The 22,204-nt window shown below is 38.9% G+C and overlaps 2 protein-coding genes and 1 long non-coding RNA gene across 3 annotated transcripts; all 3 read right to left on the bottom strand.

Annotated features, from left to right (window-relative positions):
- Window positions 1–2,917: 2,917 nt before the first annotated feature.
- Window positions 2,918–4,279, bottom strand: LOC141765243 (uncharacterized). Its single transcript, XR_012593411.1, has 3 exons — window positions 3,980–4,279; window positions 3,706–3,806; window positions 2,918–3,558 (listed from the first exon to the last, which is right to left on the bottom strand). It is a non-coding gene; the product is annotated as an uncharacterized LOC141765243 (long non-coding RNA).
- A 4,508-nt stretch (window positions 4,280–8,787) lies between these two features.
- LOC141765218 (B-cell receptor CD22-like) lies at window positions 8,788–22,085 on the bottom strand. The gene is made up of 7 exons (XM_074631290.1): window positions 21,997–22,085; window positions 18,919–19,260; window positions 18,556–18,783; window positions 17,282–17,542; window positions 16,456–16,552; window positions 9,496–9,687; window positions 8,788–9,327 (listed from the first exon to the last, which is right to left on the bottom strand). The coding sequence occupies exons 1-7, from the start codon at window positions 22,049–22,051 to the stop codon at window positions 9,264–9,266; spliced, it is 1,239 nt and encodes a 412-aa protein (XP_074487391.1). The 5' UTR covers window positions 22,052–22,085; the 3' UTR covers window positions 8,788–9,263.
- LOC141765401 (cell adhesion molecule CEACAM1-like) lies at window positions 10,498–15,954 on the bottom strand. Its single transcript, XM_074631454.1, has 4 exons — window positions 15,826–15,954; window positions 11,970–12,315; window positions 11,639–11,833; window positions 10,498–10,804 (listed from the first exon to the last, which is right to left on the bottom strand). Exons 1-4 carry the CDS (start codon window positions 15,952–15,954, stop codon window positions 10,530–10,532), a joined length of 945 nt encoding a protein of 314 aa, XP_074487555.1. The 3' UTR covers window positions 10,498–10,529.
- Window positions 22,086–22,204: the final 119 nt, after the last annotated feature.

Genomic DNA, 22,204 nt, shown 5'->3' with positions numbered 1-22,204 from the left:
GCCGAGAGTAGCCGAGGAGCCGAGAGTAGCCGAGGAGCCGAGAGTAGCCGAGGAGCCGAGAGTAGCCGAGCAGAGCCGAGGAGCCGAGAGGAGCCGAGCAGAGCCGAGCAGAGCCGAGGAGCCGAGAGGAGCCGAGCTGAGCCGAGCAGAGCCGAGGAGCCGAGAGGAGCCGAGAGCTACAACCTAGCTGACGTAGAGCAAACAGCTTCCGGCGGAGACTTTCAGAGTAAAACGGAGAGGAAACATCAAACTCATCAACTCTGCATAGTAAGACAGGATATGGAGAAAAACCTCATGATCTATCTATCTGTCTATCTATCACTCTTTCTATCTATCTATCTATCTATCTATCCATCTATCTATCTATATGTAGTATCATAGTATATTATGGACAAAAAATTCACAATATAATATGTCGAAATGTTTCATTAAAAAAAAGTCATAGTATAGTTTAAATGTAGGACTTTTTCGACATACTATACTACTGTTTATACTGTTCCTATTTTTATATTTCCTTCTATTTAAAGGGACTGTTTGTAACTTTGTAAGCGTATAAATGTAGCGGGTCGGCACACATGCGCGCTCGCATATGTGCGTTCGCGTGTATCCGCTGCCTCTCCTCCTCTGCCTGCTCGCCTTCACTCAGACAGCGCGCGCGTTCTCGCTCAGCTCGCTCCAACTCTAGACGTGAACGCGCGCTCACTCCACACTGCAGAAGAGTTAGTTTAGCTCTGAGAATATCTAGTGAATGCACGGGGGACGTTTGTGCAGAAATAACTGCTGCTCCTTCAAACCAACAGAGGTTTCCCGTGTCTTGTGAAGTGACGGAGCTCTGCAGAGAGTAACCTTATTGTCTCGTTACCGACCGGGTGCCGGTGTCTCCCTGCTCTCTCCGGCTGCGGGCGGAGAGAGCAGGGAGACACGCTGCAGAGCCCCGCTGCCTCAGCCTGCACTGAGGCAGGTAAAGCCAACACTAGGATCAGATCTAAATCATGTTCATGGAGAGACCTTCGTCTGGTCAGCTAACATTACTGCCAAGCAGCTGAAATATAGAGTGATATTGTGGTTTTAGCTGACGTGTGTCTCCTCACTGTTTTGAGCGATGCTCGTTCAGGTATATTTAGAGCGTGCAAGCGCGAGCCCGACGCTGACTTTCGTTGATTTCACGGCCACAGGTGTCGCTGTTAAGAAGCATTTCTGAAAGTTACAAATAGTCCCTTTAAATTGTTCATATTTTATATGTCTGTCTACTTTTTGTTTTTTTGTGTTTTTTTACTGTGTTGTGTCTTGATTTCTTTGTTTTTACTGATGCTTCTTGTTCCTGCTGTACACTGCAAATTATGTCCCCACTGTGGGACAATAAAGGAATATCTTATCTTATAATGTGACCTTTTTCATAAAATTTGTTTTGACTCTTTTCAACATACTATACTGTGACTTATTGGTTCTGTTTTTTTGACATGCTATAATGTGACTTGTGAAATAGCTCAATGTGGTAGATAACAGGTTAGAATACAGGTTAGAATACAGGAGGTTGTAAATTCAATCCTTATCTGACACAGTGAGTTTTGAGGGCGAACTTCAAATGAAGAAGTCAAATACAAAATGAAACTCAACATCAGTGTAGTTCAGTGTGGTAGATAACTGGTTTGAGTACTGGAGGTTGTGAGTTCGATCCTTATGTGACACGGTCTGTTTTCAGGTCTAGCTTCTAATGATGAAGTCAAATATACCAAGAGAACAGCCCTCAATGCGTGTGGCATTGGTGGCTTGGTTGCCAAGTTCCCAGCTGCGGCAGAGCGGGGTTCCATCCCCACCCTCACATCGATGCCCGTTGCCCGACAGTGGAGTGAGACGAGCGTCTCCTCCCAGGGTTTACCAGAGATAACACTGAGGGGTTTACCAGAGATAACACTGGGGGGTTATGCAATAGGAAACAGAAATTGCAACAAATTTTACTGTGTTTTTGTGAAATTGGGTTAGGGTTGGGTTAGGGTTCTCTCCAGCCGTTAGGTTAGGGGTAGGGGTAGGGGTAGGGGTAGGGGTAGGGGTAGGGGTAGGGGTAGGGGTAGGGGTTGGGGTTGGGGTTCTCTCCAGCTTTGAGGAACGGGAAGGTTTTCTGGACTGAAGGTGCTGTGGTGCGCCAGCGTCCATCGTCCATCGTCCATGCTGCTGAGGAGATGTTGAAGGACATAAAGGCAAATATATTACAAAAATAAATATATCATTATATTACATTAAAGGGGTTATATAGGTTAGGGTTATATATTATACAGGCTAGGGTTAGGTTTATATATTATATAGGTAAGGGTTATATATTATACAGGATAGGGTATATATTTATTTATTTATTATATATTCAAGAATTTTATACACCTGGTCCAATCAATTAGATTGCTGCGTTTTAACCCTAACCTCTAACCTTTAATCCCCTAACCAAATATGTGGTAAAATTCGTTCCAATTTCTGTTGCATCCAGTTGTATCTGTTGTTAACACCAGGCATCGATGTGAGAGTGGGGATGGAACCCCGCTCTGCTGCAGCCAGAACCGGGAAATTAGCAACCAAGCCACTAATGCCACACGCACTGAGGACTGTTCTCTTGGTGTATTTGACTTCGTCATTAGAAGTTAGACCTGAAAGAAGGTGGAAAAAGGGGGAGAAAGGGGGGAGAGGAAAAGAGGAGGAAAAGAAAGAAAAAGAGAGAAAGAGAGAGAAAGAGAGAAGAAAACACAACTCTGTAGCTCTTATTTTCACCCACATGGTGTTTTGAAGTCTTTATACACCATAGTATTTTTGTTAAAGAATAAAAACATTATTTTTTGTGCTTTTCGGGGGGAAGAATACATGTCCACTTGAGAGGCAGTTCGAATCTCGTCTCTGGCAGGGTCGAAGTTTATAATATGCAGTAAAAAATAGTTTGTGTTGCTCGTGTAAACTTGAATTGACTCAAGATATAATTTTAATGCAAGACTTGTGCACTGCAACTAATACATTAATATTGAAAATCGTTGAGGTTTCCTTATACAGTCATATAACTGGTGGATTACTACAGACAACAAATATACAAAACATTATCATCATCCATGATGATGTTTTGCATTATTATTATTGCATACATCCTCCTTATGACTGATTAATGAACTGTTAGGCAAGATAGGTCAAAATGTTAGTAGAATAAATCATAATGTACTGGAGAATAGTTGAGCAATATTGGGATGGACTTGCTGTGTGTAATTAATTAAAAAAATAACCATAGGAATACACATGAATTGAGACAGTAATGATATTAAAGCTTTAACTTTATTGTCTTTGAGCCTGGAACACGTGAAACAACAAGAACAAATCATTTGAAGAAGATAATACTATTCTTAATGTTTGTCATTGGGTCTGATTCCCTGCAACATCAGACAGAATGATTTACAGCACACAGATTCACCAGAAACTCCTTCAGCTCAGACTCCAGCGGGGCCTCCGGCAGTGACCAGCCCACTGTAGATTGCTGGGCCCTCTGTCAACGTCCAGCAGGTTTTGCTACAGGGCCACAATTGTGCTTCCCTTATAAAGAAACATGAAAAGAACAACAGAGACTGAATATTTATTCACACAACAGGCTTATGTGAGTAATTAATGAAATGAAAACAACAACATTGTCTTATTCTTTTTGGACTAAGCATGGTATTCCAAATTACAGATATTACTAACCTGCTGGTTGCTGAGAGTCATGGAGGTCTGTGTCCTCAGTTCTACCAGGTGCTCTGCAAGGCTGTCAACCCGATCCATACCTGGCACACCATGCCCGTCCCCTAAACATACAATTTATCATCAGTAAGCAAATAAACAGGATAAACTGCTGTGAAATTACACTACATGTAACATATAGTGTCTTAATGTCCGTATGCTGTCTGCTGTATGTTAAATAGATTCGACCCAACTGTTACTATTGCTTTGTTGTGAGGTTTATGTAAACATTACTTACCAACTGTATTTCTGCCACCTGAGACCTCACCAGGTGAGGATTCAGACTGGACTGCAGGCTGAGCTTCTGGGGCAGAGGATGCAGGATGACTGACAGCCTGGAGAAGTCTAAACAGACATTGAAATAAAACTTATATGTAGAAACAATTTCACACATATGATAATTATGTTTCTTTTACCTTGAAAAACCTTACAAACTACAGTCATGTTTATATAACTTTAGTATGAACATTTAATATAACGTTTATGATCATATAATCATGAATCATGAACATTAATATAACACAGCAGTTATCTGACAGTTACCTGTCTGAGCTAAAAACAGTGATTGTGATAGTAAACTTTGTTTCACAACGTTAAGAAGCTAATACAGCAGCAGTCATACTGTATATGTATATATAGCTTTAGTATTAACATAACGTTTATGATCATATAATCATTAATATAACACCACAGTTATCTCACCTGTCTGAGCTAAAAGAAGGGACTGTGGTAGTTTAACAACGCTGAGGAGCTCATACAGAAGGAGTAACGTTACCTCTATGTAACTGTAACTGTAACGTAGCCTCAGCATAATAATCAGAGCTCTGAACAGATGATAAAGTGATTGGTAACTTATTCACCAAGTCTAGCTAACATAATTAAAGCCAGGTTAGCTTAGACAGAGTAACATTACAAACCTATTCATGGATTTCACAGCGACTCTCAATCAGCCCACATTAAAAAACGCCAGAAAGCTAAAACACGTTTAATCCGTATTGTCTAAGAGAACCCAATATCAATGTTACGTAATGTTAATAATGACATTTACCTGTCTGTAGCTGAATATAATGTTAATAATGACATTTACCTGTCTGTAGCTGAATATAATGTTAATAATGACATTTACCTGTCTGTAGCTGAATATAATGTTAATAATGACATTTACCTGTCTGTAGCTGAATATAATGTTAATAATGACATTTACCTGTCTGTAGCTGAATATAATGTTAATAATGACATTTACCTGTCTGTAGCTGAATATAATGTTAATAATGACATTTACCTGTCTGTAGCTGAATATAATGTTAATAATGACATTTACCTGTCTGTAGCTGAATATAATGTTAATAATGACATTTACCTGTCTGTAGCTGAATATAATGTTAATAATGACATTTACCTGTCTGTAGCTGAATATAATGTTAATAATGACATTTACCTGTCTTTAACTGAATATAATGTTAATAATGACATTTACCTGTCTGTAGCTGAATATAATGTTAATAATGACATTTACCTGTCTGTAGCTGAATATAATGTTAATAATGACATTTACCTGTCTGTAGCTGAATATAATGTTAATAATGACATTTACCTGTCTTTAACTGAATATAATGTTAATAATGACATTTACCTGTCTGTAGCTGAATATAATGTTAATAATGACATTTACCTGTCTGTAGCTGAATATAATGTTAATAATGACATTTACCTGTCTGTAGCTGAATATAATGTTAATAATGACATTTACCTGTCTGTAGCTGAATATAATGTTAATAATGACATTTACCTGTCTGTAGCTGAATATAATGTTAATAATGACATTTACCTGTCTGTAGCTGAATATAATGTTAATAATGACATTTACCTGTCTGTAGCTGAATATAATGTTAATAATGACATTTACCTGTCTGTAGCTGAATATAATGTTAATAATGACATTTACCTGTCTTTAACTGAATATAATGTTAATAATGACATTTACCTGTCTGTAGCTGAATATAATGTTAATAATGCCATTTACCTGTCTGTAGCTGAATATAATGTTAATAATGACATTTACCTGTCTGTAGCTGAATATAATGTTAATAATGACATTTACCTGTCTGTAGCTGAATATAATGTTAATAATGACATTTACCTGTCTGTAGCTGAATATAATGTTAATAATGACATTTACCTGTCTGTAGCTGAATATAATGTTAATAATGACATTTACCTGTCTGTAGCTGAATATAATGTTAATAATGACATTTACCTGTCTGTAGCTGAATATAATGTTAATAATGACATTTACCTGTCTGTAGCTGAATATAATGTTAATAATGACATTTACCTGTCTGTAGCTGAATATAATGTTAATAATGACATTTACCTGTCTGTAGCTGAATATAATGTTAATAATGACATTTACCTGTCTGTAGCTGAATATAATGTTAATAATGACATTTACCTGTCTGTAGCTGAATATAATGTTAATAATGACATTTACCTGTCTTTAACTGAATATAATGTTAATAATGACATTTACCTGTCTGTAGCTGAATATAATGTTAATAATGACATTTACCTGTCTGTAGCTGAATATAATGTTAATAATGACATTTACCTGTCTGTAGCTGAATATAATGTTAATAATGACATTTACCTGTCTGTAGCTGAATATAATGTTAATAATGACATTTACCTGTCTGTAGCTGAATATAATGTTAATAATGACATTTACCTGTCTGTAGCTGAATATAATGTTAATAATGACATTTACCTGTCTGTAGCTGAATATAATGTTAATAATGACATTTACCTGTCTGTAGCTGAATATAATGTTAATAATGACATTTACCTGTCTTTAACTGAATATAATGTTAATAATGACATTTACCTGTCTGTAGCTGAATATAATGTTAATAATGACATTTACCTGTCTGTAGCTGAATATAATGTTAATAATGACATTTACCTGTCTGTAGCTGAATATAATGTTAATAATGACATTTACCTGTCTGTAGCTGAATATAATGTTAATAATGACATTTACCTGTCTGTAGCTGAATATAATGTTAATAATGACATTTACCTGTCTGTAGCTGAATATAATGTTAATAATGACATTTACCTGTCTGTAGCTGAATATAATGTTAATAATGACATTTACCTGTCTTTAACTGAATATAATGTTAATAATGACATTTACCTGTCTGTAGCTGAATATAATGTTAATAATGACATTTACCTGTCTGTAGCTGAATATAATGTTAATAATGACATTTACCTGTCTGTAGCTGAATATAATGTTAATAATGACATTTACCTGTCTTTAACTGAATATAATGTTAATAATGACATTTACCTGTCTGTAGCTGAATATAATGTTAATAATGACATTTACCTGTCTTTAACTGAATATAATGTTAATAATGACATTTACCTGTCTTTAACTGAATATAATGTTAATAATGACATTTACCTGTCTGTAGCTGAATATAATGTTAATAATGACATTTACCTGTCTGTAGCTGAATATAATGTTAATAATGACATTTACCTGTCTGTAGCTGAATATAATGTTAATAATGACATTTACCTGTCTGTAGCTGAATATAATGTTAATAATGACATTTACCTGTCTGTAGCTGAATATAATGTTAATAATGACATTTACCTGTCTGTAGCTGAATATAATGTTAATAATGATATTTACCTGTCTGTAGCTGAATATAATGTTAATAATGACATTTACCTGTCTGTAGCTGAATATAATGTTAATAATGACATTTACCTGTCTGTAGCTGAATATAATGTTAATAATGATATTTACCTGTCTGTAGCTGAATATAATGTTAATAATGACATTTACCTGTCTGTAGCTGAATATAATGTTAATAATGACATTTACCTGTCTGTAGCTGAATATAATGTTAATAATGATATTTACCTGTCTGTAGCTGAATATAATGTTAATAATGACATTTACCTGTCTGTAGCTGAATATAATGTTAATAATGACATTTACCTGTCTGTAGCTGAATAGGCGGTGAATAGTTTAAAAGTCCCTCCTCCGCATCGCGTCCGCTGGGACGGCTGTGATTGGCTATTCAAAAATGGATGACGTGGCGGAGATCAGCCACACGATTCGTTGCCTGAAAATGGAATCCAGAGCTCCGATTGGCTGTATCCGCGGTGAAAATGGATGACGTCGGTATTGAAAATGGAAAGCCGCCACATGATTTGTCGAGAGAAAATGGAAATCCTGGAAGCTGATTGGTCGGCAGACCCACTCTATCCCTCTCCCGCTGCCGCAAAACCAGATTTTGTTGTGTTTCTTTTTGTATTTGACTTCTGCATTTGAAGTTCGCCCTCAAAACTCACTGTGTCACATAAGGATTGAACAATTAACCTATTCTATTCTAACCTGCTATCTACCAAACTGAGCTATTTCACTAGTCATATTTAGAATGTCAAATGAAAACAACAAAAAAGTCCCAAAAAGTCATGTAGAAAAAAGGAGTAATAGTATAGCATGTCAAAAAAAATCATATGTTGAAAAAGAAGTCGTATGTTGAAAAAAATTATAAAAAGTCATAGTATAGCTAAGACTTTTTCAAAACATTTTTTGACATACTAAATACTACATATACTATGACTTTATTTCATGAAAGTCTCTAAAATGAGTTGCACGGCTAAAAAAACGTACAGTGTACGCCCGGCTTTATCCAACTGACTGTAATGAAGCTGAAGGAAAGAGGGAGAAGGGTGGTGACAACATTCCTTGACCCGTTAACTTGTGGTGACATGTATATATTATGGCGAGCGTGAGATATTTTGTAAAATGAAGGTCATGTGGACAGATTGTTTTTTCAAACGGAGGGGAAAATATCCCTTTTTTTAAATATCTGCATACCTGTAGACACGGCCTAAGAGTGTTACTAAGAACATACCGTCTCATCAGGCCAACGAACACGAGGAGGAGGGGGAAAAGAAAAGATAGAGCATAACTACTATTTTGTTTTATTGAATAAGAAGAAATAATAAAATACAAAATCTGAATACATGGTGGTGAAAGTACAAACAAATACAGAACAAAAACATGTTAGTTGTGTGATTATATGTATAAAAAGAGAGTAATGTAATGACTGTAATGAGCAGGTGAGGCAGTAAAATGAGTATAAGAGTTCTGATGATTGGTATCTGAACCAGTTGTGATGGGACTGGTAAAAAAAGAGGGAAGAAGAAGAGCGTGGTGGAGATATATTATACAGAAATGCACATTGTTATCAGTAAAACAGTTGGGAACTACAACTAGATCAGCAAACACATGTTCCTCTCCGACAGCAAAGCAGCTAAATAATCTGTTATCATATAGAAATCTTCCAGCTTTTCCATGTTTACAGTTTAAACTTTGAGGTCTGCCTCTCTGTGATCCCATCATGCACTCTGATTTAAAGTTAATAAGGAGTCGGTGTCTTTACACTGAAATGACTTTCATACCAACTCTTTATCAAATGCAACGCCTCCTGTGATCATCAGGGTTTGTTGACGGTGCTGTACAAAGCAGCTGGATCCTCTCCAGTGTCCTGACCTCTGGTTCTGAGAACAAAAACAAGTGATTCTGAAGATACAGTATGAAATCATATCATTCTCATCATATCCCAACAGTGATAATATGAATGCAGAAGCTATGAATGTATTTGGTACCACGTGATGTCATTTTAATCTGGTAGAGAGGCTGATGTTCCTGTGTGAGGAGCTGCTCACCTCAGGGCAGTACTGGCACCGTTGAACTTGACAGCAGCGTACTCGACGACTTCCTGTCGCTCCGTGAGTCTGAGGTGCTGAGCTGGTCTGATGTTGGAGTAGAGAGGATCCGTCTGGTTGTTGGAGAACTGGACGCTGGCATACTGAAGGTCACCCTGCTCCTCCGGCTGTCCCTGATCAGCCCTCTTTTTTCTAGTTAGGATAATTAAATAAATAAATAAATGATTGAATGTTTTAGTTCTGACAAACTGACTTTTGATGATTTAACCAACAACGGTTCAGTGAAACAGAACTGCTCACCTGATCCACAGGAAGACAGAGAGGGATATGGCAGCCAGTAGAACAACAGGGATTGTTCCAGCAGCTGCTAATCTCCCTGCTCCTGATGAATGGTGATCTAAAGAAAACACAGACAGTTAATTAGGGTGTTACAGCATGTTTGGACCCAACCGATAATTGATTAATCGTGATTAAATATTTGAATGGACTGACAGCCCTAATGGGAGACAGGGTTGGTGTGATGAGTATGTCAGAGCTTTTCTCATAATGAGAGCAGCTCTCTCTTCACCACAAGTACATCCAAAGGCCGGCATTACTCATCAGTTTTAGGCCCACTGGTGTCCAAGGTCTAATGAAGCTAAAAGGACGATGTCATCTGCATACAGCAGAAACGCCACCTAACATCCCAATAAATGTGAACCTTGATATTCTGTTCTCAAGTAGCCGAGAAGACACTGAAGGCCACAGTGGACGTGACTGACATGAGCCAAACAATACAGACACAACTCTCGCTCTGAGATTGCTGAACCTCAAACTGGAACAAAACCCCCCACAGAAACATAAGGGAACACTTTCTTCAACCTATGAAAAAACTATGACCACTGTTCCACTGTTTGGAGCATCTGGAGGAGATAAATACATGAAAGAAAATGAGTATCTTTGGTGCTGAGTCATAGTTGTACTCAGTGAACTACAGCAGCAGACTGTGAAAAAGGTGTCATTAGTTGCATGAAGCTTTTTAAATTAGCTGTGTTTTACTCACATTTCACATTAATAGAGATGGATTCAGATGTCCTCTTCCCCAGCTTGTTCTCAGCTAAACAGGAATACTGTCCAGAGTCAGAGGACTGGATGGAGCTGAAGACAAGCTGTGGTTCTTCACTGAGAGGACGAAGGTCTGTATTTCCATTCTTGTACCAGGTGTAGTTAGCTGCTGGGTTAGCATCACTGCTACAGGTCAGAGTCACTGAACTGCCCTCCACTATCTCACCAGAGGGACTCACTGACACTGAGGGAAGCTTTGGAGCATCTGGAGGAGAAAACATGAACACATTTAACATTTAATTTCAAGATGAGTTTTCACAGTGGAACATATTTTAAAATGATAAATAGTTAAATAGTTTATAAATAAATAATTTAACAATGATAATGTAGTATTTTCCGACATCATCACTTCCACAATGAAACTTGATCAGACAGATGTTGTAATTCTTGGAAACATCTGATTTCTTTTCACTCGTGTGTTTGTTGATGGACCAGAATAAAAACAATGTGAGATAAAACCTGGACCCATGAAGTGTTTTATATCTGAAATTAAGGGTCAAGATTGCAGAATAACAAATTCACTAATACCCCGTTCACACCGAGGACTCCAGGGTTGATTGTGTGTCTGAAAGGGTTAACCCGCGTTGACCGACTTGGCTTCGCGACCCAGGTCGAGAGGTGGGTCAAACCAGGGTTGATTTCGATGTGAATGGCACGGACCAGAGTCGCTAACAAACGGGGCGGGACAAATTGATTTGGTTGCAAATGAGGGCACACAGTCCGTGATGTAACGGTCACTGTAGCTCAAACAAATGGTGCGACGTAACCCTGGTCATTGGTGTGAAAGGGTTTAAGAAAAGTGTCAACTACAGACACAATAACAGATAATCTCAGTCTGAAGAGATGATGACAAATCTTGTTTTGCGAAATTTCAAGTTTGAGCCATTTTAATTTTATAGTGAAGACTGGGAGAGTGTTTTTTATCCGATTGTGCACAATCAATCACCAAATACCACTGAGTTACATGCAGTTAAGGTCCAGTACAAACAAGCCTCCACCAGATGGTGTTATATCAGTGGAAGACTGGAAGTAAACTCACACACTGAAGGAGCACAAGAAAAGCTGTCTGCAGGATCAGAGATGACTGAATAAGATGTTCCTTCCTTTATTTTCTCCCCATTCCTGTACCAGACGTAGTTAGGATGACCAGGTGGATGACAGCTGCTCTGACACTTCAGCTCTACCCAGCGAAAAGACCCGTGAACATCTGATCTGCTCACCTTCACCTGGAGATCTGAATATGTGAATAAGAAACAGAAGTCTTCATTTCAGACTGAACTGTCAACATATAACCAAACAGATTCAAGTAACCTTCATGAGATGTTGAACACTTGGAACTAAATGAATAAATGTTCAGAAGGAAATGTTACCTGTGACAGACAGAGAGACTCCAGGTGAACCAGTTAAACTCCCATCTGGTTGGTTTGTTATGAACCTGAACTTGTACTCAGCTGAGTCGCTCTTTTTCAGGTCTGTGATTCTCAGAGAGCAATCGTTGTTTTCACAGTGATGCTGCACACGACCTGAATACGCCCGGTCCGTTTTCAGATCCACAAATTCATCATCTTTCTGTTCAGTAAACCAGAATGTTTTCTCAACTCTAGTATCACTGTCATTTCCTCTGGATGGATATGTGTAGCTGCAGCTTATTTCCAATGTTGATCCCTTTAAGGCACAGATCTCAGTAGAAGTGTAAGACACTGCCCAGCCATCATACTAACCCTGTATCACTGTAACACAGAGCACATCAGGAACCACAATCAGAAGTTAGTTAACAGTCAGTTTATAAGACAAAGTGGATCATACTACCAATATGATTTGAAGTAAAGGGAAGCTTGAAGATCATCAATTATCAGATCAATTATCTGCAGTCATTGTCATAAAAAGGTTCCTCATCATGCATCTATCTGAGTAGAACCGGCATAGAGGAGTCCAAACACAACTTTACTCATTTATAAACAGTCAGTACAAAGGAAGAGTGGAAGATGTATATTAATATACATAAATAAGGGGATTATATGAGGGATTATATTAATTATTAGAGAGTCTGAGCTTCTCTTGGTTAGTTTCCTCTCTGTTCACTTTGTGGTCGGGTTGCTCAAGTGTGAAAACTAAAAATAGAAGCGAAACACTGAGGTGTAGGAAACTGTTTAGAGCAGCTATGATATGAAGACAAGATAAAAGAGGATGCTGCTATCAGCACAGAGCACGGAAACAAAACTAATAAAAAGTGATAAAAGTAGCTGCAGGTAGAAACTAATCCTCGGCCACATATGAGCCGGCTCTTCTTCAACCAGGGTCGTCTTTAGAACAACGGAGGGAACAGTTATGAGTAAAACACACAATATTCTCAGTTTACAGCATGTCAAAGTGTTTAGCACACAGCTACTTTATGCAAAAGACGTTGGCTGAAAAGAGCTTCTTAATATCCATTACAAGAGACACAAAAACAAACAAAACCTATTTTAAAAAAGCTCACCTTAATTTGAACTAAAAGTATTTTCATTACTATTTTATTTCCACTTAACAATATGCTACATTGCATTTATTTCCTGTTACAGACGCTTTGCATTTGGTGGACTGAATTTGACAGAAAACTCAATAAAAAGATAACTATATATATATATATTTTTTTATTATGGCATGCCGTTAAGGAAATTATTATATATATAATGTGAAATGTAAGAATATGGAATGAAATCTGACGTCATCATGGCGCTGCTGCCATCTTGTGTTTTAGGTCATTATCCGTACAGATGTTGGTGCTGCTAGACGTGTGTGTCACTATGAGCGAGTCAGCAGGAACTCTAGTATCAGCAATCCTAAATAATGAGGAGATAATTAACACCCTGATGAATGTGTGTACCACAGGTCAAAATAATACTGGTAAACATGTTCAACACCGTTCTACAGATGAAGAGTTTATTCACTTTTTCATGGTGGAAGAGTGACGCAGAACTAAACTAGTTCACTAAAGTTGGAAAAATATTGACAGATTTGAACTTCCCGGATCAATAACTCATAAACTAAATGTTTTTAAAACACCAACGAGGGCTTTTTCTATATATATACGGTATATAGGGGAGTTTAAACAATTGTACACAAAATTATTAATATTTGCAGCGTTTCAGGGAAGTTTTCCTTTCACACAACTCTGATCTCCTTCTTTCCACCTGTGACCTTCAGCCTTCTTTTCCAAGTCCCACATTTGCCCAGATTCCCCTCTTTGAATGTGATGAATGGAACTGTAGATGTACAGTACCTGACACAGAGAGAAGGAAGACGGCTAATCCACTCGCTGCTGCAGTTAAACTCATAGCTGCTCCTCTCGTCTCTCTGTGGGTGAGACAATAAAACATGTACGCAGATAAAATAATGTACACAGGAGGTATAAAGCATCAGTCACATCAATAAACTATAATAATATAATATATATAATAATAATAATATAAAATAAACTGCTTCTACTTACATTGAAGAAGAACGTCGTCTTTAAAGATGTCTTTCCACAGTCGTCAGTAAGCGGAAGACGGTTATCAGGCTGCCAATCAACTAGATTTCCGTTTGATTATTAATATGCACGATGAGTCAAAAGCCAGTAAATACACGATAAAGTTGTTTTACAAACTTTAAACTTAAAAAAAGAAGAATAAGAAACTAGTGTTATTGGCTGTTGGTACCAAACCAACAACCCTCTGACACCAGAGAGGAGCTTTTAAAAAGAGAAGAGAAAAACAGATAATATCTATGTGCACTGAGACAGGATGTCACAGAGGCTGTAGGTGTAGTGACAGAACAGGAATATATTCAACCTGTGAACCATGAGGCAGCTTTACTGAACAGGATGGAAGGCAGATTATTAATTATAAGAGAGGATGGAAAACTATATATTTTATATCTTGGTTTGTCTCTTCTCTGTTCTCTCTGCGGTCAGGTTGCTGCTGTTAGCTGAGAGATGCAGATGAAGATCCTGCCTTCCTTCTGATGATTCCTGCAAGTTTAGCACCGAGTTTAGCACCGAGTTTAGCAACAAGTTTAGCACCAAGTTTAGCACCAAGTTTAGCACCAGGGACAACAACAGATTCTGCCAGCTAACTCTACAAACACAGGAACAAAGCCAGTTAGTGTCAAGCTGCTAACTCTGGAGAAACAAAGGATTGGAGCGACCTGCTTCCTCCAACTGCACATCTGGATCTGAACACAGCAAGGACTGAATCTTTGGACCCTGGAACCACAACTCTCCCAGCCTGCTCCTCAAACTTCAGCAGATGGAATCACCAGTTAACAAAGGAATCCCTTTTTCTTCCATGGATTGGTAGAGTAACTGGGCCTACCTTAGAGCAGCATTAGCACAGCAGTTTAACACGGCTATGCAAGACTGTTTAACTTTGACTTCTGTGAATGTTCTTCTACTGATTTGGTTGATGCTAGTCTTTGAGTGTTATTATTGTGATATTATTTGTAGTTAGAATATTTAGGTAGCTGGCTTTGCCACATTGGATGTGTTTAGTTACGCTCCACACAGACAAAGAGTCTTGAATGCAAACTAACCATCTTCTATAACTGTTATGTTCCCCCGTTTACCATCCAGAGGATGGAGGGAGTAACAATAAAACTTAGGGTAGAGAGAGAGAGACGGGCAATGGATTTGTTTAAACAAAACGATACAATTTATTAACAATAAATGAAAAGTCTACAAAAAACAACTTAAATCTACTTTCTACCTGAAGAGACACAGCAGAGGGCACAAAAACACAAAACACACTACAGCCCGTAACACCCTCCGACAGCAAAGCAGCTAAATAATCAGTTATCATATAGAAATCTTCCAGCTTTTCCAGGTTTACAGTTTAAACTTTGAGGTCTGCCTCTCTGTGATCCCATCATGCACTCTGATTTAAAGTTAACAGGTAGTCGGTGTCTTTACATTGAAATGACTTTCATACCAACGCTTTATCAAATGCAATGCCTCCTGTGATCATCAGGGTTTGTTGACGGTGCTGTACAAAGCAGCTGGATCCTCTCCAGTGTCCTGACCTCTGGTTCTGAGAACAAAAACAAGTGATTCTGAAGATACAGTATGAAATAGTATAATTTTCATCAGATCCCAACAGTGATAATAGGAATGCAGAAGCTATGAATGTATTTGGTACCACCTGATGTCACTTTAATCTGGTAGAGAGGCTGATGTTCCTGTGTGAGGAGCTGCTCACCTCATGGCAGTACTGGCACTATTGAACCTGACAACGGCGTACTCGACGACTTCCTGTCGCTCCGTGAGTCTGAGGTGCTGAGCTGGTCTGATGTTGGAGTAGAGAGGATCTGTCTGGTTGTTGGAGAACTGGACGCTGGCATACTGAAGGTCACCCTGCTCCTCCAGCTGTCCCTGATCAGGTAGACATTTTACATGAGTAGGGATATTAACCAGGACAGGAGAGGCCAGAGCAGCAGCAGCTGTGTTAGTGATGGAATAAATGTCCCTGCTTTAAGGACAAAAAGTAGGAACCATTCTGGATGTACTAGGAATTTAGTCACATCCAAGACAAGAGGAGATACGTGATAGAAACTCCTGTAAAGAAGGATGTCACAATAGCAACATGAATCCTTCTCACTCAGTCAGATGAGTTTTCTAGAAGCACTTAAAGTCAGTGAGTGAGAAGATTAATATACGGAACTATTCTCACCTCCTGGTCCCTGTTGTCCGGTCTCTCTTCAGGCTCAGACAAGTGCCTGGAAGCCCTCTTTTTTCTAGTTAGGATAATTAATTAAACAAATAAATGATTGAATGTTTTAGTTCTGACAAACTGACTTTTGATGATTTAACCAACAACGGTTCAGTGAAACAGAACTGCTCACCTGATCCACAGGAAGACAGAGAGGGATATGACAGCCAGTAGAACAACAGGGATTGTTCCAGCAGCTGCTAATCTCCCTGCTCCTGATGAATGGTGATCTAAAGAAAACACAGACAGTTAATTAGGGTGTTACAGCATGTTTGGACCCAACCGATAATCGATAAATCGTGATTAAATATTTGAATGGATTGACAGCCCTAATGGGAGACAGGGTTGGTGTGATGAGTATGTCAGAGCTTTTCTCATAATGAGAGCAGCTCTCTCTTCACCACAAGTACATCCAAAGGCCGGCATTACTCATCAGTTTTAGGCCCACTGGTGTCCAAGGTCTAATGAAGCTAAAAGGACGATGTCATCTGCAAACAGGAGAAACGCCACCTAACATCCCAATAAATGGGAACCTTGATATTCTGTTCTCAAGTAGCCGAGAAGACACTGAAGGCCACAGTGGACGTGACTGACATGAGCCAAACAATACAGACACAACTCTCGCTCTGAGATTGCTGAACCTCAAACTGGAACAAAACCCCCCACAGAAACATAAGGGAACACTTTCTTCAACCTATGAAAAAACTATGACCACTGTTCCACATCCAAAAAGAAATCTGGACTGTTCTTCCTGGATCTGAGGTTCATCTCTAGTTCTCTTTCTTGGATCTTGGCATCAGCTTTTCCAGGGAAGTCTGACTCCCAGATAACTGGAACACACACCTCCTATCCAGATGATGCGACTGTGAGATTAAGAAGCTTATCAAAGTGCTTCTTCTCCATAATAACAATATTAAGGTCAACAATTTATTAACTGAAAAAAGGAATGCAACACCAACCTGCAACAACAATCAGATGTAAGGTGGAGTGATGACGTCCTCTGTTGTTCTGGGCTTCACAGTAATAATTCCCACTGTGTTCAGCTCTGAAGTCAGTGATGGTGAAGATCTGTCCTGATGCTTCTGGTGAGTCTTCATTCTCCTTGTACCAGGTGTAGTAAGCTGCTGGGTTAGCATCACTGCTACAGGTCAGAGTCACTGAACTGCCCTCCACTATCTCACCAGAGGGACTCACTGACACTGAGGGAAGCTTTGGAGCATCTGGAGGAGAAAACATGAACACATTTAACATTTCATTTCAAGATGAGTTTTCATGGAACATAATTTAAATGGACAATAGTTCATAAATAAATCATTAAACAATGATAATGTAGTATTTTCTGACATCATCACTTCCACAATGAAACTTGATCAGACAGATGTTGTAATTCTTGGAAAACATCTGATTTCTTGTTTGTTGATGGACCAAAATAAAAAGGAAGAAGCGGAGCTTGAGACGCGAGTTTGGAACCGAGGCAGCTTCACCGGTACGTTTTACTGACGGAACACATACTAAAAGCTAAGTAAAGGAAAGTGAACCAAGCAATCTCTGGTGTGTGTGTGTGAGCTACTACTGAGGTTCCCGTTTTCTCCCCGTAGCGCCAACGACGACGAGGGTGCAGCAGAGCTGCAGGACCGGAGCAGAGGAGCCGACGGCCTCAGGACCCCACTTCCCCCCTTGACATTTTTAGACTTAAATACTCCCCCTTCTTGAACTATTTATTGCCCACTGTGCACTTGGACTTTGCACCCCCATTTTAAGGACATTTTATTGTAGTTTTATTTCAGTCAGCACTGTTTTATGTGGTTTTATTTATCTGTTTTAATGGTGATAATTTTAGCAGTTTAAATAAATCTTTTAAACTGATTTATATCGTATCGGCTCTTTCTTAACAGTGGAAACACCTTTTAATCGCTGGTATCCAAAATAAGAACCTCACACTTTTGTGACAAAAACACAGAATCTACAGTTGTCGTTACGTTACATGGAAACACACCAACTCAGTCTGACGACATGATGACAAATCCTGTTTTGCTAAATTTCCAGTTTCTAGCCATTTTAATTTTATAGTGAAGAGATAATTGGCAACAGGTCTACAGTCTCATTGTGATTTAGTTTGTATCCAATTCTGCACAATCACCAAATACCACTGAGTTACATGCAGTTACGGTTCAGTACAAACAAGCCTCCACCAGATGGTGTTATATCAGTGGAAGACTGGAAGTAAACTCACACACTGGAGGAGAGGGGAAGGCCTCAGATCCTCTTACAACACAAGAAAAGCTGTCTGCAGGATAAACGTAGTCTGAATAAGAATCAGAGTTTTGTCCCCAAATGTCCTGTCCATTCTTGTACCAGACGTAGTAAGGATGACCAGGTGGATGACAGCTGCTCTGACACTTCAGCTCTGCCCAGTAATCAGACTCGTAGACCTTTGATCTGATCATCTTCACCTGGAGATCTGAATATGTGAATAAGAAACGGAAGTCTTCATTTCAGACTGAACTGTCAACATATAACCAACAGATTCAAGTAACCTTCATGAGATGTTGAACACTTGGAACTAAATGAATAAATGTTCAGAAGGAAATGTTACCTGTGACAGACAGAGAGACTCCAGGTGATCCAAAATAACTCCCACCTGGTTGGTTTGTTATGAACCTGAACTTGTACTCAGCTGAGTCGCTCTCTCTCACATCTGTGATTCTCAGAGAGCAGTCGTTGTTTACACAGTGATGCTGCACACGACCTGAATACTCCTGGTCCGTTTCTAGATCCACATCATATTCAGTGAACCAGAATGTTTTCTCAACTCTAGTATCACGGCCATTTATTCTGGATGGGTATGTGTAGCTGCAGCGTATGTTCACTGTTGATCCTTTTAAGGCACAGATCTCAGAAGTGTAAGTCACTCCCCAGCCATGCTGACCCTGTATCACTGTAACACAGAGCACATCAGGAACCACAATCAGAAGTTAGTTAACAGTCAGTTTATAAAACAAAGTGGATCATACATCTCAGATTGTTAAACATGGCAACGTTATGTCTGACCCGGTCACCCTTGAGAAGGGTGTTCCGCAAGGATCGGTCTTGGGACCTTTGCTTTTCCTAGTTTATGTTAATAACATCTGTGAGAAGCTCAGATTCTGTAAGTACCATCTCTATGCAGATGACACAGTCATGTACTCCTGTGCCCCCACCGCAGACACAGCATTTTCTAACCTGCAGACTGACTTTAACACCCTGCAACATGCTCTGTTGGATCTGAAATTGCTTTTAAACTCAACCAAAACTAAAACTACGATTTTCTCTCCTGGGCGAACAGAAGTTCTAAACCTTTCTATTAACACTCTTGATGGTGTCTCTATTCAGTCTGTTGACAATTACAAATACTTGGGAATTTGGATGGATAAAAGTCTAAATTTTAAACACCATATTGACCATCTAGCAAAGAAATTATGTTTCACACTGGGTTTTCTGTTCAGGCTAAAGTCCTGTTGTTCCAAGGCATCAAGAAAACGCTTAGTTGTCGGCCTTTTCTTGACTCAGATTGATTCCTGGTCCTGGTCCTGGTCCTGGTCCTGGTCCTGGAACCATCTGCAGGCCAAGCTTAAACTTGAGACCCTTATCTCTTTAAATTATCTTAAACATAGAATAAAGGAAGTGGTCACTGCAAGCTGCAGTTGTTTCAATCAAAGAGCAAACACATGACCAACATGCTGCCCTGTTAATGCTCTGTATGATGATCTATTCTTTTGTTATTATACTGTTGACTTGCACCAACAAAACCAAAGAAAATTCCTAGTGTATATCTCTTACACCTGGCAATAAACACCATTCTGATTCTGATGTCATGTATTATTGTCGTACCTGTTGTTGCTGTCTTGATTCGGTGTTGTCTTGTTATGTGTTGGATGCTGCTATTTCACCCTGTCTTGGCTATGTCTCACTTGTAAAAGAGGTTCTCAATGTGACTTCCTAGTTAAATACAGGTTATGATGATGGTACAGCCAATATGATTTGAGGTAAAGGGAAGCTTGAAGATCCTCAATTATCAGATTGATTATCTGCACTCCTTGTCATAAAAAGGTTCCTCATCATGCATCTATCTAAGCAGAACTGAACTGGAATATAGAAATTTATCAGGTGTTAATCATAATTTATCATGTTGGGACTCAGGACTGTGTGTTACTTCTGGATGTTTTAACTTTGGTCCATTCGTTAAAAAAAGATGTCAACAAAGTGCCTGTAAAGTGAATCTTATAGACATTTTACACACTTTTCTGGGATATAGCAGAAGTGCAGCAGCACATAAAATAGCACTTTCTAACTCCTCCTATTGGGGGTTGCACGTTGGGCCAGCAACCCTGGGAGGAGATGGATCTTCCACACGAAGATTGATGACACCAGCTGGTGAAAGCCGGAAGACTCTGGCCAACTACCCTTCTTTCAACCAGGACCACAATCAAGATCAGTAAGCCTACATCAAATATCACCAGGCAAGCTTTATCCTGGAATCAGCAAGGAAAAAGGAAAAGAGGAAGGCCAAAGAACACCTGGTGCCGAGACCTCGAGGCAGACACCAAAAGAATGGGCAACACCTGGAAGCAGCTGGAGAGAAGGGCCCAGGATGGAGAAGGGTGGAGGATGGAGATGGGTGGAGGATGGAGATGGGTGGAGGATGGAGATGGGTGGAGAAGCCTTGTCGACGGCCGACTCCCCAAGAGGGGTAAAAGGCCGAAGTATTTCCAGAGGGAACACAGGCATAGAGAAGTCCAAACACAACTTTACTCAGTTATAAACAGTCAGTAGAAAGGAAGAGTGGAAGATGTATATTAATATACATAAATAATAAATGATGAGGGATTATATTAATTATTAGAGAGTCTGAGCTTCTCTTGGTTAGTTTCCTCTCTGTTCACTTTGTGATCAGGTTGCTCAAGTGAGAAAATTTAGAATAGAAGCAGAACACTGAGGTGTAGGAAACTGTTTAGAGCAGCTATGATATGAAGACCAGATAGAAGTGGATCACTGTTATCAGCACAGAGCACGGAAACATCCCACTGAGGTCAGAGAGAGCAGAAGGAACTAGCAGGGTTTGGTGCAGATGTGTGATGAATAAAGAGAAGTTAAGTGATGACTTCACTGTGAGACAAATATCCCTCCACAAAACTAATAAAAAGTGATAAAAGTAGCTGCAGGTAGAAACTAATCCTCGGCCACATATGAGCTGTGTATTTTTATTATATGTATTTGTTATTATTAATTTTGGTGTGTGACCCAGACCAACATGGTGAGGGCTGGTGGTTCTTTTTTTAAATTTCCTGTTACAGACGCTTTGCCGCGTTCTGCATTTGGTGACCTGAATTTGACAGAAAACTCAATAAAGAGATTTAAAAAAAATATGTATATATGTATATACAGTATACTGTACATATATATAGATATATATATCTATATATACATATATACACACACGTCTGGGGAGTTTCCACGATTGTACACAAAATGTATTTAGCTTAACATTTAATATAAAACTTCAGGGAAGTTTTCCTTTCACACAACTCTGATCTCCTTCTTTCCACCTGTGACCTTCAGCCTTCTTTTCCAAGTCCCACATTTGCCCAGATTCCCCTCTTTGAATGTGATGAATGGAACTGTAGATGTACAGTACCTGACACAGAGAGAAGGAAGACGGCTAATCCACTCGCTGCTGCAGTTAAACTCATAGCTGCTCCTCTCGTCTCTCTGTGGGTGAGACAATAAAACATGTACGCAGATAAAATAATGTACACAGGAGGTATACAGCATCAGTCACATCAATAAACTATAATAATATAATATATATAATAATAATAATATAAAATAAACTGCTTCTACTT

This window comes from Sebastes fasciatus, chromosome 3 (assembly GCF_043250625.1).
Source record: "Sebastes fasciatus isolate fSebFas1 chromosome 3, fSebFas1.pri, whole genome shotgun sequence".
Lineage (NCBI taxonomy): Eukaryota > Metazoa > Chordata > Actinopteri > Perciformes > Sebastidae > Sebastes > Sebastes fasciatus.
Note: the sequence above shows the minus strand (reverse complement) of the source record. Positions and strands in the feature narration are given on the sequence as shown.